The sequence below is a fragment of the Salvelinus alpinus genome, chromosome 12 (genome assembly GCF_045679555.1).
Source record: "Salvelinus alpinus chromosome 12, SLU_Salpinus.1, whole genome shotgun sequence".
In the NCBI taxonomy this organism is placed as follows: Eukaryota; Metazoa; Chordata; class Actinopteri; order Salmoniformes; family Salmonidae; genus Salvelinus; species Salvelinus alpinus.
This window is the reverse complement of record NC_092097.1, coordinates 22,114,668-22,130,129: the sequence shown is the minus strand read 5'-3', so window position 1 is coordinate 22,130,129 and position 15,462 is coordinate 22,114,668. Positions and strand designations below refer to the sequence as shown.

Below are 15,462 nucleotides of genomic sequence, written 5' to 3'. Positions count from 1 at the left end.
CCCTGCCCGGAACCTTAGACACTGTTACTAGCCGGCCTCCTCCCAGTACCCTGCCTGGAACCTTAGACACTGTCACTAGCCGGCCTCCGCCCAGTACCCTGCCCGGAACCTTAGACACTGTCACTAGCCGGCCTCCACCCAGTACCTTGCCCGGAACCTTAGACACTGTCACTAGCCGGCCTCCACCCAGTACCCTGCCCGGAACCTTAGACACTGTCACTAGCCGGCCTCCACCCAGTACCCTGCCCGGAACTCTAGACACTGTTACTAGCCGGCCTCCACCCGGTACCCTGCCCGGAACTTTAGACACTGTTACTAGCCAGCCTCCACCCAGTACCCTGCCCGGAACCTTAGACACTGTTACTAGCCGGCTACCACCCGGTACTCTACCCTGCACCTTACCTGTACATAGAGTCATTGAACACTTCAATAGTGTTTGCATTCTGTTTTACCCACTTTATATCTCTATACTGTATTCTAGTCATGGCTCATCCTATATAACTACTGCTGTACACAACTTTTCTATTCATATACTGTCCATACTGTCTATAACCACCATTACATATACAGTATATATATTTTTATTCCGGACTCTGAAATTGCTCGATCTGATAGGTATTCATTTCTTGATGTTTTTTTAAATGTTTGGATTATGTGTGTATTGATATTGTATTGCTAGATATTGCTGCACTGTTGGAAATACAAACATAAGCATTTTACTGTACATACACTAAGCTTCACCTGTTACACAAATCTTCCCTATTATATAATTCGGACACGATAATTCTGACTGGGACGATCTCCAAAATACTGTCTGTCTCTGAGACAAACATCCTAGTTTGATTTCCTATAGATGACAGACAGCTCCTTTAGTTCCTGTCTCTCACAGGCTCTGTAGTGTCTTGTGACAGACTGATATGATTTGGTTCTGGGTGCAGGGATTACAGTCTCTGTAACTGCCTTAAGCCACAAAGGTATTATGTGCGGATGTTACAAGACAGAACAGCTAGCCTCTTGAGCTAACATCCGTTTTGCACTGTTTTGCTATGGCTGTCTTCATCAATCTAGCAAGAAGGCTTGTGGACATTGGCTTTCACCTGAAAAAAAACACTTTCAACTCATATTATGTGGTACAGAGTAAAAGTATAATAAACCATATACAAATATGATGATATCGTAGTGAATTCTTGACATGCGACTGAACGAGCCGTTTCATACGTTATAATATGTCTATATGTACTTCAAACCAAACGTTATTCGTCACGTGCACCAAATACAACAAGTGTAGACCTTACCGTGAACTGCTAAATTACAAGCCCTTAACCAACAGCGCAGTTCAAGAAGAGTTAAGAAAATATTTACCAAATATATTCAAGTAAAAAAATATAAAAAGTAACACAATAACATAACAATAATGAGGCTATATACAGGGGGTACCGGTACCGAGTTAGTGTGCGGAGGTACGGGTTAGAGGTAATTTGTACATGTAGGTAGGGGTGAAGTGACTATTAATAGATAATAAACAGCGAGTAGCAGCAGTGTACAAAACAAATGGGGGGGGGGGTCAGTCAATGTAATAGTCCAGTGGCCATTTGATTAATTGTTCAGCAATCTTATTGCTTGGGGGTAGACTTTTGGTCCTAGACTTGGCGCTCCTGTACCGCTTGCCGTGCGCTAGCAGAGGAAACAGTCTATGACTTGGGTGACTGGAGTCTCTGACAATTTTATGGGCTTTCCTCTGACACCGCCTATTATATAGGTCCTGGATTGCAGGAAGCTTCGCCCCAGTGATGTACTGGGCCGCATGCACTACCCTCTGTAGCACCTTACGGTCAGATGCCGAGCAGTTGCCATACCAGGCGTTGATGCAACCGGTCAGGATGCTCTCGATGGTGCAGCTGTAGAACTTTTTGAGAATCTGCGGACCCATGTCAAATCTTTTCAGTCTCCTGAGGGGGAAAACGTGTTGTCATACCCTCTTCACGACTGTCTTGGTGTGTTTGGACCATGATAGTTCGTTGGTGATGTGGACACCAAGGAACTTGAAACTCTCGACCCGCTCCACTACAGCCCCGTTGATGAGGGCCCGCCTTTTTCTGTAGCCCATGATCACCTCCTTTGTCTTGCTCACATTGAGAGAGAGGTTGTTGTCCTGGCACCACACTGCCAGTTCTCTAACCTCCTCCCTATAGGCTGTCATCAGCAAACTTAATGATGGTGTTGGAGTTGTGTTTGGCCATGCAGTCGTGTGTGAACAGGGAGTACAGGAGGGGAGTACAGGGAGTACATGACATTAGTGCAAGTCAAAATGTATGACATTTGTGAACATCTAAATCAACATTTTGGCCATTTATTCAGCGTGTCCACCCTATCGACAAGGATACGTTGTTTTTGACAAAATTACTTTTGTAATTTGTAATTTGTATTTTTTTAACGTATTTTAGGAAGTGTGTAGGTCGCATCTTTATTGTACAGCTATGAAAGTTATATATTTAGAACTGCCTGTTCCATAAGAATCCAGTGTCATGTCTGTGTAGTGAGCAAGTCAACCTAAAGAGCTGCTTTTCTAAGGAACGCCCCTTTGACGTGAATGGGCAGAGATGACAAAATTGATTGTAATGACGCAGCCAACCACTAGAGGGGGCCATTGACACGTTTGTTCGACAGAGAGGCCTCTGAGTGTCCTTGAACTGTCACATTTTTATTGTTCTGACTTATAAAACTGTGGGAAATTAATCAAAGAAGTAATGTAAACATTTTATCAGTAATTACCGGTATATCTAGTGTCTGAAATCGGCCACTGTAGTGTTAAGAGGCTAGTGTACCTAATTCTCAATCATTGCCAGAGCTATATCTTATTTCCGCCAATTCGTTTTATTTTTTTTATTTCACCTTTATTTAACCAGATAGGCTAGTTGAGAACAAGTTCTCATTTACAACGGCGACATGACCAAGATAAAGCAAAGCAGTGCGACACAAAGAACAACACAGAGTTACACATGGAATAAACAAACATACAGTCAATAATACAATAGAAAAAGTCTATAGTGTGTGCAAATGAAGTAGGATAGGGAGGTAAGGCAATAAATAGGCCATAGTGGCAAAATAATTACAATATAGCAATTAAACACTGGATTGATAGATGTGCAGAAGATGAGTGTGCAAGTAGAGATACTGGGGTGCAAAGAAAGAAAATGAATAAAATAAAGAACAGTATGGGGATGAGGTAGTTGGATTGGCTATTTACAGATGGGCTATGTACAGGTGCAGTGATCTTTGAGCTGCTCTGACAGCTGGTGCTTAAAGCTAGTGAGGGAGATATCTCCAGCTTCAGTGATTTTTTTTGCAGTTCGTTCCAGTCAATGGCAGCAGAGAACTGCAGATGGCACTGTGATAGAGCAATTCAACAGCTCAGACACAAGAGGTATGTGGCAGGGTCTATAGTCAATCACGGATTACAAAAAGAAAACCAGCCCAGTCGCGGACCAGGATGTCTTGCTCCCAGACAGACTAAATAACTTTTTTGCTCGCTTTGAGGACAATACAGTGCCACTGACACGGCCCGCTACCAAAACCTGCGGGCCCTCCTTCACTGCAGCCGAGGTGAGTAAAATAGTTAAACGTGTTAACCCTCGCAAGGCTGCAGGCCCAGACGGCATTCCCAGCCACGTCCTCAGAGCATGCGCAGACCAGCTGGCTGGTGTGTTTACGGACATATTCAATCAATCCTTATCCCAGTCTGCTGTTCCCACATGCTTCAAGAGGGCCACCATTGTTCCTGTTCCCAAGAAAGCTAAGGTAACTGAGCTAAACGACTACCGCCCCGTAGCACTCACTTCCATCATCATGAAGTGCTTTGAGAGACTAGTCAAGGACCATATCACCTCCACCCTACCTGACACCCTAGACCCACTCCAATTTTCTTACCGACCCAATAGGTCCACAGATGACGCAATCGCAACCACACTGCACACTGCCCTAACCCATCTGGACAAGAGGAATACCTATGTGAGAATGCTGTTCATCGACTACAGCTCAGCATTTAACACCATAGTACCCTCCAAACTCGTCATCAAGCTCGAGACCCTGGGTCTCGACCCCGCCCTGTGCAACTGGGTACTGGACTTCCTGACGGGCCGCCCCCAGGTGGTGAGCGTAGGTAACAACATCTCCACCCCGCTGATCCTCAACACTGTGGCCCCACAAGGGTGCGTTCTGAGCCCTCTCCTGTACTCCCTGTTCACCCACGACTGCTTGGCCATCCACACCTCCAACTCAATCATCAAGTTTGCGGACGACACTACAGTGGTAGGCTTGATTACCAACAACGACAAGACGGCCTACAGGGAGGAGGTGAGGGCCCTCGGAGTGTGGTGTCAGGAAAATAACCTCACACTCAACGTCAACAAAACAAAGGAGATGATTGTGGACTTCAGGAAACAGCAGAGGGAGCACCCCCCTATCCACATCGACGGGACAGTAGTGGAGAGGGTAGTAGGTTTTAAGTTCCTCGGCGTACACATCACGGACAAACTGAATTGGTCCACCCACACAGACAGCGTTGTGAAGAAGGCGCAGCAGCGCCTCTTCAACCTCAGGAGGCTGAAGAAATTCGGCTTGTCACCAAAAGCACTCACAAACTTCTACAGATGCACAATCGAGAGCATCCTGTCGGGCTGTATCACCGCCTGGTACGGCAACTGCTCCGCCCACAACCGTAAGGCTCTCCAGAGGGTAGTGAGGTCTGCACAACGCATCACCGGGGGCAAACTACCTGCCCTCCAGGACACCTACACCACCCGATGTCACAGGAAGGCCATAAAGATCATCAAGGACAACAACCACCCGAGCCACTGCCTGTTCACCCCGCTATCATCCAGAAGGCGAGGTCAGTACAGGTGCATCAAAGCAGGGACCGAGAGACTGAAAAACAGCTTCTATCTCAAGGCCATCAGACTGTTAAACAGCCATCACTAACATTGAGTGGCTGCTGCCAACATACTGATTCAAATCTCTATCCACTTTAATATTAAAAAATTGGATATAATAAATGTATCACTAGTCACTTTAAACAATGCCACTGTATATAATGTTTACATACCCTACATTACTCATCTCATATGTATATACTGTACTCTATACCATCTACTGCATCTTGCCTATGCCGTTCTGTAACATCACTCATTCATATATCTTTATGTACATATTCTTTATCCCTTTACACTTATGTATGTATAAGGTAGTAGTTGCGGAATTGTTAGGTTAGATTACTCGTTGGTTATTACTGCATTGTCGGAACTAGAAGCACAAGCATTTCGCTACACTCGCATTAACATCTGCTAACCATGTGTATGTTACAAATACAATTTGATTTGTTTTGGTTTGCTATCGCCATAAATACAGTATGGGCCACAAGAGTAAGGTGCACCAATATAGAGTCATCCAGAATATGATACAGATAGAAACCAATTCGGTTGGCCAGCACGCACAACCACATGGTTGTTACAGCTAGTGTTGCCTCGTGATGGATTACAATCAGGATTACAGCCAGCCTTGGGAGTAGTGGTGTCCATTTGTATCCCACTTCCTGTCTCCTGGGTGATTGATCTAGCTGGCTGTCGTAGGCTGATTTCGGAGGATTGTCTCTCCTCCCACTTCAACACAACAGTGGCTGTCGTGATTTATTCCAACGTCGATAGCAGAAGAGTGAGAATCATTAGATGGACCCATAGCATAAAGGCAATTATCTCATAATTCCTAATTAAACTGTGGAATGGGTATACATGTATTTTCTATTACTCAAAGACAATCACAGAGAAGAAAGACAAATAAGAACAGAGAGTCAGAGGGAGATAGAGAGTGGGAAGAGACAGATAGAGATGGAGTAGAGTGTCTGAATGAACAAAGTGACTAGCCTTCATGTGACAGTGGGGCCAAGTGTGAGTCATTCAAATCAGGAGGGGTTTACCTTATGCACAGGGACTGTGATCTCATAGTCACATGGGGATACTCTCAGCACAAACATTTAGCATGGCTCATTCAACACACATGCGCACATAAAAACAGACACAAAATACACAGCTATAAAAAGCACTAGCTTGATCTTTCTTTTCTCAGAATGATATACTTGCCATTTAGACATCTATTACTCATAACCTAGCACTTTTCTGATTGCTTGCTAAGCTATACACTTCAATGTCAGCTTGAATTCATTCAATGTTAAATAAATATTCAATGGCCAAGGTCAAATACACTCTCTTCTCAAGTAAGTGAAATAATACATTTTCCGTGACATCCATGCCCGAGGCAAAGACAGTTGATGATTTTGTAATGTAATGCAATGTTAACTCCGTACTGAATATAATATGAGACAGTGATGTGGAAGGCCAGCGAATTCACAGTGACGTCATATTTACAGAGCTGCTCATGCAGTGTGGTAACAGCTCTCTGTGGAGTAACCTGATAGGCTGTGAAGGAACATTTTGACATTGACCCTGTCACATGAGCTGTGGATCATGAACAGTGTTGATAGCTGTGTCTTATTAGGCCTCAGACACTGGCCCATGGGACCCATGGGAGCTAGGCCGCCCTGCCCTGTTATGCCCTGCTTTGGCCTGCCCTGTGGATGACTGGCTCCTGTTACCCAGCTAGTCACTGTGGTATCAGCCTGGTCTTATAGACTAGACGTAACATAGTAAATATAAATCCAGGGCACTCAAATTGTGTGATATGTTACGTCTGGATTTTGGCAAGTCGGAGTCAGATGAACTCGTGGATACCATTTTTATGTCTCTCAGAGGTAGTTTTTTCCGAGCCAATGCTAACTAGCGTTAGCGCAATGACTGAAAGTCTATGGGTATCTACTAGCACTAGTTAGCAACTTCCTTCAAACTGCAAGCAGAGACATAAAAATGGTATCCATGAGTTCATCTGAGTCTGGGGAAGTAGATAAAGGGTATCATTGCCAAAATCCCGAAGTATACCTTTACTTTAAGGCAAAAACTAAGGTAGGGTGGCTGGTTGGGGTGAATGGGTAGACATATAATGCAAACATCTAGCAATCAAAAGGTTGCGTGTTCGATTCTCACCTTGGACAACTTTAGTATTTAGCTAATTAGCAATTTTGCAACAACTTATAAATGTTTTTCTACTTTGCAACTACTTAGAATGTTAGCTAACCCTTCCCCTAACCCTAACCTTAACCCGAACCTAACCCTATCCCCAAGCCATAAGACTGCTAAATAGCTAACAGAATGGCTACACGGTCTATTGGAGTTGATCCTTGTATATTATTTTTGCACTGTCTTTATCCACACTCACAGGACTCTACACACTCATGCACACTGAAACTCCAACACGCACATAACATGCGCGCACATTTGCACTGACTCTACACACACGCAAACACAAACACATATAATCATCATTTACGCTGCTGCTACTCTGTTTATCATATATCCTGATCCCTAGTCACCTTACCCCATACATACAGCGGCTTGCGAAAGTCTTCACACCCTTTGGCCTTTTTCTTATTTTGTTGCCTTACAAACTGGAATTAAAATTACTCTTTTGGGGTTTGTATCACTTGATTTACACAACATGACTACCATTTTGAAGATGCAAAATATTTTTTCTTGTGAAACAAAAAACTGAAAACTTGAGCGTGCATAACTATTCACCCCTCCCCGCACCCACCCAAAGTCAATACATACAGCTGCAAGTCTCTTGGGGTATGTCTCTATAAGCTAGGCACATCTAGCCACTGGGATTTTGCCAATTCTTCAAGGCAAAACAGCTCCTTCAAGTTGAATGGGTTCTGCTGGTGTTCAGCAATCTTTAAGTCATACCAAAGATTCTCAATTGGATTGAGGTCTGGACTTTGACTAGGCCATTCCACAACATTTAAATGTTTCCCCTTAAACCACTTGTTTGTTGCTTTAGCAGTATGCTTAGGGTCATTGTCCTGCTGGAAGGTGAACCTCCATCCCAGTCTCAAATCTCTGGAAGACTGAAACAGGCTTCCCTCAAGAATTTCCCTGTATTTAGCACCATCCATCATTCCTTCAATTCTGACCAGTTTCTCAGTCTCTGCCGATGAAACACATCTGTGGGATGTTCAAAGTGTTGGATATTTTTTTATAACCCAACCCTGATCTGTAATACTCCACAACTTTGTCCCTGCCCTGTTTGGAGAGCTCCTTGGTGGTGTCGCTTGCTTGGTGGTGCCCCTTGCTTAGTGGTGTTGCAGACTCTGGGGCCTTTCAGAACAGGTGTATATATACTGAGATCATGTGACAGATCATGTGACACTTAGATTGCACACAGGTGGACTTTATTTAACTAATTATGTGACTTCTGAAGGTAATTGGTTGCACCAGATCTTATTCATGGGCTTCATAGCAAAGGGCTGAATACATATGCACCACCACTTTTCCGTTTTTTATTTGTGTTTTTTTTAAACAAGTTATTTTTTCATTTCACTTCACCAATTGGGACTATTTTGTTTATGTTCATTACATGAAATCCAAATTAAAATCCATTTAAAATATAGGTTGTAATGCAACAAAATAGGAAAAACGCCAAGGGGGATGAATACTTTTGCAAGGCACTGTATCTAGCTCTATCAGTCCAGTATCCCTGCACATTGTAAATGTGGTATTGGAACTGACCTTTTTGCAGAGCCTAGCTAACGTTCGCCACCTAGCTTACTCTAGCATTAGCGTTAGCCACCTTCACCACCTAGCTAACATTAGCCACAATAAATTGAATTTGGTATCATATCATACGTTTTGCAATTTCGTTAATATATTTTACGAATTGCAATTTGTAACATCATACGAAATGGATCATACGAAACAAATTAATACTTATCATACAAAACCGTACTTATCATCCTAATTGGAGTGTCCCGGATTTACTTTTACTATGTTACGTCTACCCCTGAATCCAGGTTAGTGCTATAGAACTGTGTTGCTCTAAATGATACATGTTCCTCCTTAACCCAAGAGCTCTGGAGACAGCAGTGGATCATGTTGACACTCATTCCCTGATAAAACATTTAGGCACCTGATTGGTGGCAGAAAGGCAGACCTGCGCAAGGGAACGTCCCCTCAGAAGAGTGGACAGACAGACATCTGATTACAAAGACTGTATCTTTGACAGGTTTATGGAGAGAGGTTGTCAATTGATATGCAAGGTTGGTAATCTTTACATATTATGCAGATGAATATCTGTTATTACTCATTTTACAACAGTTACATTATCTACTGACTGTCTATGGGGATCCACAGTCAATTGGGACTCTGAAAGGATACATCAATAGGTATAATTAGATAATATGTGTCTTGGACTGTCAATATGGTTAAAAAAAAGTCATCTGAACAGTGACCCTTTTAATCCATAAAAGGCCAACATATTTGGCATTTACAACACAGTCAACACAGTTACCCAATCAGATTAATGCAAACAGAGTATGCACAACGTATGCTGTGTGCAGTGCAGCGGACTGGTACAGTATGTCTATCACATGGGAAATCAGCATGTGAGAACAGGCACAAACGGGTCCAGAGCATGTCTACACTGCTGCTGCTAAAGTAATGCTAAACAGGGTCTAATCCATGATAACACGATTAGGACAGAAGAGGAGATTCATGGGTGGTGAGTTGGGAATGATTTGATGGGTGGAGGAATTTGTCTATATTTTCATTATTCCATGTTTCCATGACCACTCTATGGTAATACAAACTGACTGTTGATGCTGTTTGTGCATCAATCCTAACCATTACCATTTTAGCTCTGGATTCAAGGGTACCATTATTCTATGAAAAATCATGCACCCAAGGAGGATGCTGATGATGGTTCTGTGAAGTGTTGATACATGTTGAAGAGCTTATCAAGTCAGCCTTGTTCTATAAATTACTGTCCATCCTTTACTGTAGGAGTAGTGGTGGTCAACAGACCTACTCCCAAACACAAAAACACATGCACACATGCACTCAAGCGTACAGGCACGCACACACACAAACTCACACAGACACACACACTCACCACTCATGAATCAGTTCCTGTCATAATACTCAAGAATATTTTGTGTGGTTTGAAGTTTTCACACCAACACATCTGTTCAGCAAGAGCATCTTGGTATTGTTAGCAGTGTGTAGGTGTGTCTGACTCTAATCTATCCTTTGGAACAGTTTCTGTATGTGTGGTTCACAACAATTCCTCCACAATGTGAGACTGGTTGAATCATACACAGATTTTCAGATACCCTGGACCCATGAGAAATTATATTTACCTGAAAATGCCTTTGGAGCTGCAGCCAAGGACTTGAAATCATAAGTTCTCCTTTGATTTCAAATGTACAGCTTTCTTAATTTTACCCATATGCATCAACAATATTTCCTATTTTTAATGAGCACAGAGGCAGTCCCAGAATAATACTGTACCACTGTCCTCTACGAATGTCCTACTTGCAAATGCATTCATCAGTATGTACTGTATCACGCATATAGTGCTGATGCTGATGCAAACTGCATAGTGTTCTTCAGGTCTACTGCTAAATAAATCTATAAAGTCTGTGTGTGAGTGTGTGTATGTTTGGTTGATGATGCTAAATAGAAAAGGTCACTATGGTTTATTAATAGTTAGCAGGTGGTTTTGCCTCCTAGCCAGGTCACACAGTAAACACTGATTTGAATGTAAATACATTACATGAGGTGAGACGCTGCACTGCTAACTCAATGTATGTATGTTAATCTCGGGGCCCAGTTGGCAGGTATGCCAGAGGGGTTGGCTGACTGGGCCAATGGCCTGTTGTTTGTTGCTGCTTATGTGTGCTTTTCCAGCATATCTAATAGAATTCATTACAGCCTGCAGTAGATAACACTGAGGACAAGTGATGAATGCATTTGCAGCTTCTTACCACGGGGAATGAGGTATTCCTGCCAATTTATCAACTTCTCTTTCTCACACAGACCCAACTTTTTGCGGATGCTTTCTTATTGAGGAGTAGGAGGGAGACGAACAAGGTTGGCAATTGCATGGTACAGCACTAACTAAATGTGTGAGGATGTTTTTGTTAGTTGTCAGCAGTTTGCAATGTCCACCCACTGCTTGTGTCCACACAAGCCTCTACAAAACATAACTACTTGCATTCCTATGATTTAAAAAGAAGATAGAAGTAAAGTTACAAGAGCTTCCTGAATGGCGCAGCGGTCTAAGGCACTGCATCGCAGTGTTGCGGTGTCACTACAGCCTGGGGTTCAATCCCAGGCTGTGTTATTACTGGCCGTGACCGGGAGTCCCATAGGGCGGTGCACAATTTGCCCAGCGTTGTCTGGGTTAGGGGAGCGTTTGACTGTGAGGGCTTTACTTGGTTTATTGCGCTCTAGCAACTCCTTGTGGAGGGCCGGGCGCCTGCAGGCTGACTTCGGCCGTCAGTTGAACAGTGTTCCCTGCAACACATTGGTGCGACTGGCTTCTGGGTTAAGTAAACGAGTGTTAAGAAGCGAGTGTTAAGAAGCAAGGTTTGGCAGGTCATGTTCCGGAGGACTCGTGACTCGACTTTCGCCTCTCCTGAGCCCGATGAGACAAGATAGTTATCATGAAATTGCGGAGAAAAACGGGGTAAAATTAAGAAGGTTATGTGAACATGATGTCCATATCCACAGGTTAACATGTACAGTATCTCAGCACACAGACATAATGGATAGGATCCCTGGGCTGTTAGCAGCTTTACCCACTTTGCCTGAATTATAGATTGTATTAGTTTATCTTAGTAATACTTTCTCCATCAATCACCGGAGGAAATCATATTTTTTAAAGGATAATAGCCTATTTAGGCTTTTATGGGACGATCTTTGTCCGTACATTGTGTTGATGTCCCATGTTTATGTAGATTGTCATGTAATGTCCCCCGTGGAACGACCTTGGCAGCTGTGCACGCTTATTTATGTACTATGTCTATTGGTTCATATGCCCACTTATGTATTCATGATGTTTATGCTGTGAATCTTGGAATTGAATACAGTGCACATGTACAGTGTACTGTACATCCACAGATGTCATCACAGTGTATTACCACATTCATCAGGGGTTATTTTAGCAGACCCTTCGTGCAAATATTCAAACATAGTGGGCTGTATGTTAGTGGATTCTATATATTAACTGGTGGTCTATACACAGTCTTGCTAAAATGATTATCATGAGTAGATGTCATCTGCGTTTTCAAGGACAATATCTAAATAATATTAAAATGGGATGTCAAGCAAACAACATGTGGCTGTCCTATTGTTAGTAGCTCCAAATACAACGATTGGTGATTGGAGTAATGTGGAGTAAATTCTGAAAGTGAAGAGGTTGTAAAATGTGAAACTATTGAATTACTGTGAATCCCGTAGTCTGGGATTTGTTATGTTTATATCTTGAACAAGTGGAAGAAATTAACATCTCCACAATAGTTTTTTTCTGCATTACTAACACATGAATCCCAGAACAATAACCTCTGGGTTATCTCCATGTAAGCAGATGTTACCCTTTGTGGGATACACACTCCTGTGGGAGAATTGTCATCCCCTTTGTCTTTTGTTGTTTTCCAGATTTGCGTGCCTGAGACACAGAGAGGGAGAGATATAGAAAGAGAGAGATGGGGCCCACGCCAACACATCAATGCCTTAACTTTACCTAACTCACCCAGGCAGAAACACAATGGTGAAGGACCTGATGACCTCCAGCCTCCACCACCAGGAAGGAGAGAGGAAGGGCTTGGTTACATTGGTCATAGAAACAGCACTCACTAATTGATTGATTTAGCACAGCGTTAATAGACCACCGGCCTGAGGAGAGAGGCAGGTGTTTGGCATGGACGGTACACTACGCACACAGCCATGGCAACATCTCATGCTCAAGCAGAATTGAAAACGTGAGGTGTTGGTTTTCTCTTGTTGTGTTTGTTTTGCTGCTGTGGATGAAGCTGCAGACAGTCTGTTGTGTAATAAATCTGAGACCATCCCCCTGAAGGTCTCCCCCCAGAGCTCGTCTCTCATTCTCTTTCATTACTCTCCCTGGCACTGTGGGTTTAGCCAGGAAAGAAGGAGGAAGCCAAAATTAGAACAGACGAAGAGGTTCCTCTTTCTACTGGGGAAATATAAATAGAACACACAGCAATAGCATGGCAGAAGATTTGCTAAGATAATATTATCTTAGTGTTGCACGGCTTTCCTTTTTATTTAGGTCAAGCAAGCTGTAAGCAAAGTAGCATCCCCCTGACGAAGCCACTTACCATTTGGAAGCTTGTGAATGTTTTCCTCCAGCCATGCAAACAGGTTGGCAAAGTTACAGTTGCACACCCAAGGGTTGCCCTCCAGCCTCACCACCCGTAAAGAGGGCAACTGGCTCAGCGCCCCCACTTGAAGGCCAGACAGGGCATTACGCTCCAGCTCCAGTTCACGCAGCGAGGTGAGGCCCAGGAACGCGTCCTCGTTGACCATGCTCAGATAGGGGTTGTTACCCAGGCGGAGTTTGATCAGGCTACGGGACTGCCCAAAGGTGCCCGAGGGGATGTCAGTCAGGTTGTTGCTGCCCAAGTCCAGAAACACCAGCCTGGAAGAAGTGCTGAGGGTGCCCGGCTCGATGTGGGACAGAGAGTTGTTCCGCAGGTCCAGGTAGACCAGGTCACTGTAGAGCACTAGGAAGTCAGAGGGAATGCGGGGGATCCAGTTGTCAGACAGAAGGAGCCTGCGGACGTCCAAGGGGATCTCATCAGGAAGACGGGTGAGTCCACGGCCGCTGCAGTCCACAGTGTGGGGATCCGGGCACAGGCAGCTCGCTGGGCAGTTTTCCCCCTGAGCCCGTAAGACAGAGGACAGCAAGACGAGGAGAGGCTGGAGCCAGCGGACACATGGCAACATGGTCAACAGGGTAAGCGCAGAGAGGAGGAGTGGAGGCTTGGGGTGAGGAAGAATGGGAAGGGGTGTCGGGAAAGAGAAGGGGGCGTGAGGGTCAGAGGTCAGGAGATTAGGAAAGGGGAGGGGAAGGGGAGAACTAGAGGGGAAAAGGGGGGATCAATCCCTCTGCAGGAGCATCTTGACGTTCTTGAGATGAAAATCTGAGAGAGCTCCGGCATCGAGCAGCGAGAGAGCAGCGTTGAGCGCTGTTTTCCAAGAGATCATGTAGCAAGCAGCCTGGAGAGAATAGCAAGCTGCTGGCTTTGAAGAAGCTAGGGTAGGGAGATAGCAAGCAGTGAGAGGGAGACAGCGAGAGTGAGGGCGAGAGCTTTGCAGAAAGAGGAAGGTTGCTTAGCTGGGGTAAATAGAAACTGGCAAAGCAGGAACAGAGCAACATTAGAGGCACAGACAGGGAGAGGGAGGCTGAGGAGGGGGCTCTGTCCGCCGGGTTAACCCACAGTCGATCTTGGGGGATTGATTGAGGAGGACACATGGGTCTCTGACACAAAAGGATACGCGCTGGGGTGATTCAGTCTCAGGCAGATCAAGTGAAGAGTGAAATTGTTGCATCTCTCCATTTGTCTCTGGTATCTGCGTGGGAATGCTTGTCGATCTGCCTGTTGATCTAAGAGAGACAATCGCACAGTAACACAGCTGAAGTGAATGCAAGTTTTTTTAATTCTGTCTCTAACTCCCTGTGCTCTGCTCTGCCATTCGCCGGCAGAGCAGAGCTAGATAAAACACTCCCCAGCTGGGTCCCGACGCTCTGTTGCTATGGAGAGAGAATCCAAATATCCGTGGAGGAGTCATATTCACGCGGATGACAATCCTGAATTTAGCACAGTAGCAGTCAATCGAATGTCTGTCTGTCTCAGAATGTGCTACCAGGCTTTATCTCATGCCCTCCTCCTCATTGCTATGAAGGAGGTGTGCCTTTACAATGTTGGCAACACGTGATGTCACTTCCTACTGTGAAAATATGAGGGTCCATTCCCTCTGAAAAATGATACCAGTTTTTCCCAATAATTTATGTTACTGGTGAAAATAAATGCATGATTAAAATATCTGGATTATTTGGGCGAATTAAACAATTCAACATTTATTTCAAGATAAAAAAATCACTTTATATTTCAGTAATGAATCTGTAATGAATGTAATATTTTTTTATTTGTCCTAACACAAACACAATCTTACTTCTCTCTCCTTACAGTCTTATAATCCCTGAGTCTCTCACAATGACGAGAAAATGCTTTGATAGACAGCCTCACAGTTACATTACCATTGCCGAGAAGATCTTGTCCCGGAGTGACAGACAGACAGACACCATTACACAACCTGCCCACGGCACAGTCAGACAGAGGCTTCATTAGTTATCCCTGCAAATGGAAATGACCTGCACATAAAAACCCTTGCCCTTGTATGTACTGTGAGCCAAACATCAGCACTTTTAGTCAGCTCAGGTTATACAATTATAATTTTGATGCACTGGCACAGAAGATTAGGCTACAACTGCCTCATA

The 15,462-nt window shown here is 44.1% G+C and overlaps 1 protein-coding gene across 1 annotated transcript in view; it reads right to left on the bottom strand.

Moving 5' to 3' along the window:
• The window catches only part of LOC139535691 (leucine-rich repeat-containing protein 38), a 31,359-nt gene extending 16,534 nt beyond the window's left edge, over window positions 1-14,825 (bottom strand). Inside the window, exon 1 of the mRNA XM_071335389.1 lies at window positions 13,280-14,825. Within this exon, the coding sequence (XP_071191490.1) occupies window positions 13,280-13,907 (628 nt within the window). The 5' untranslated portion in view covers window positions 13,908-14,825. The remainder of the gene's footprint in view (window positions 1-13,279) is intronic.
• Window positions 14,826-15,462: the final 637 nt, after the last annotated feature.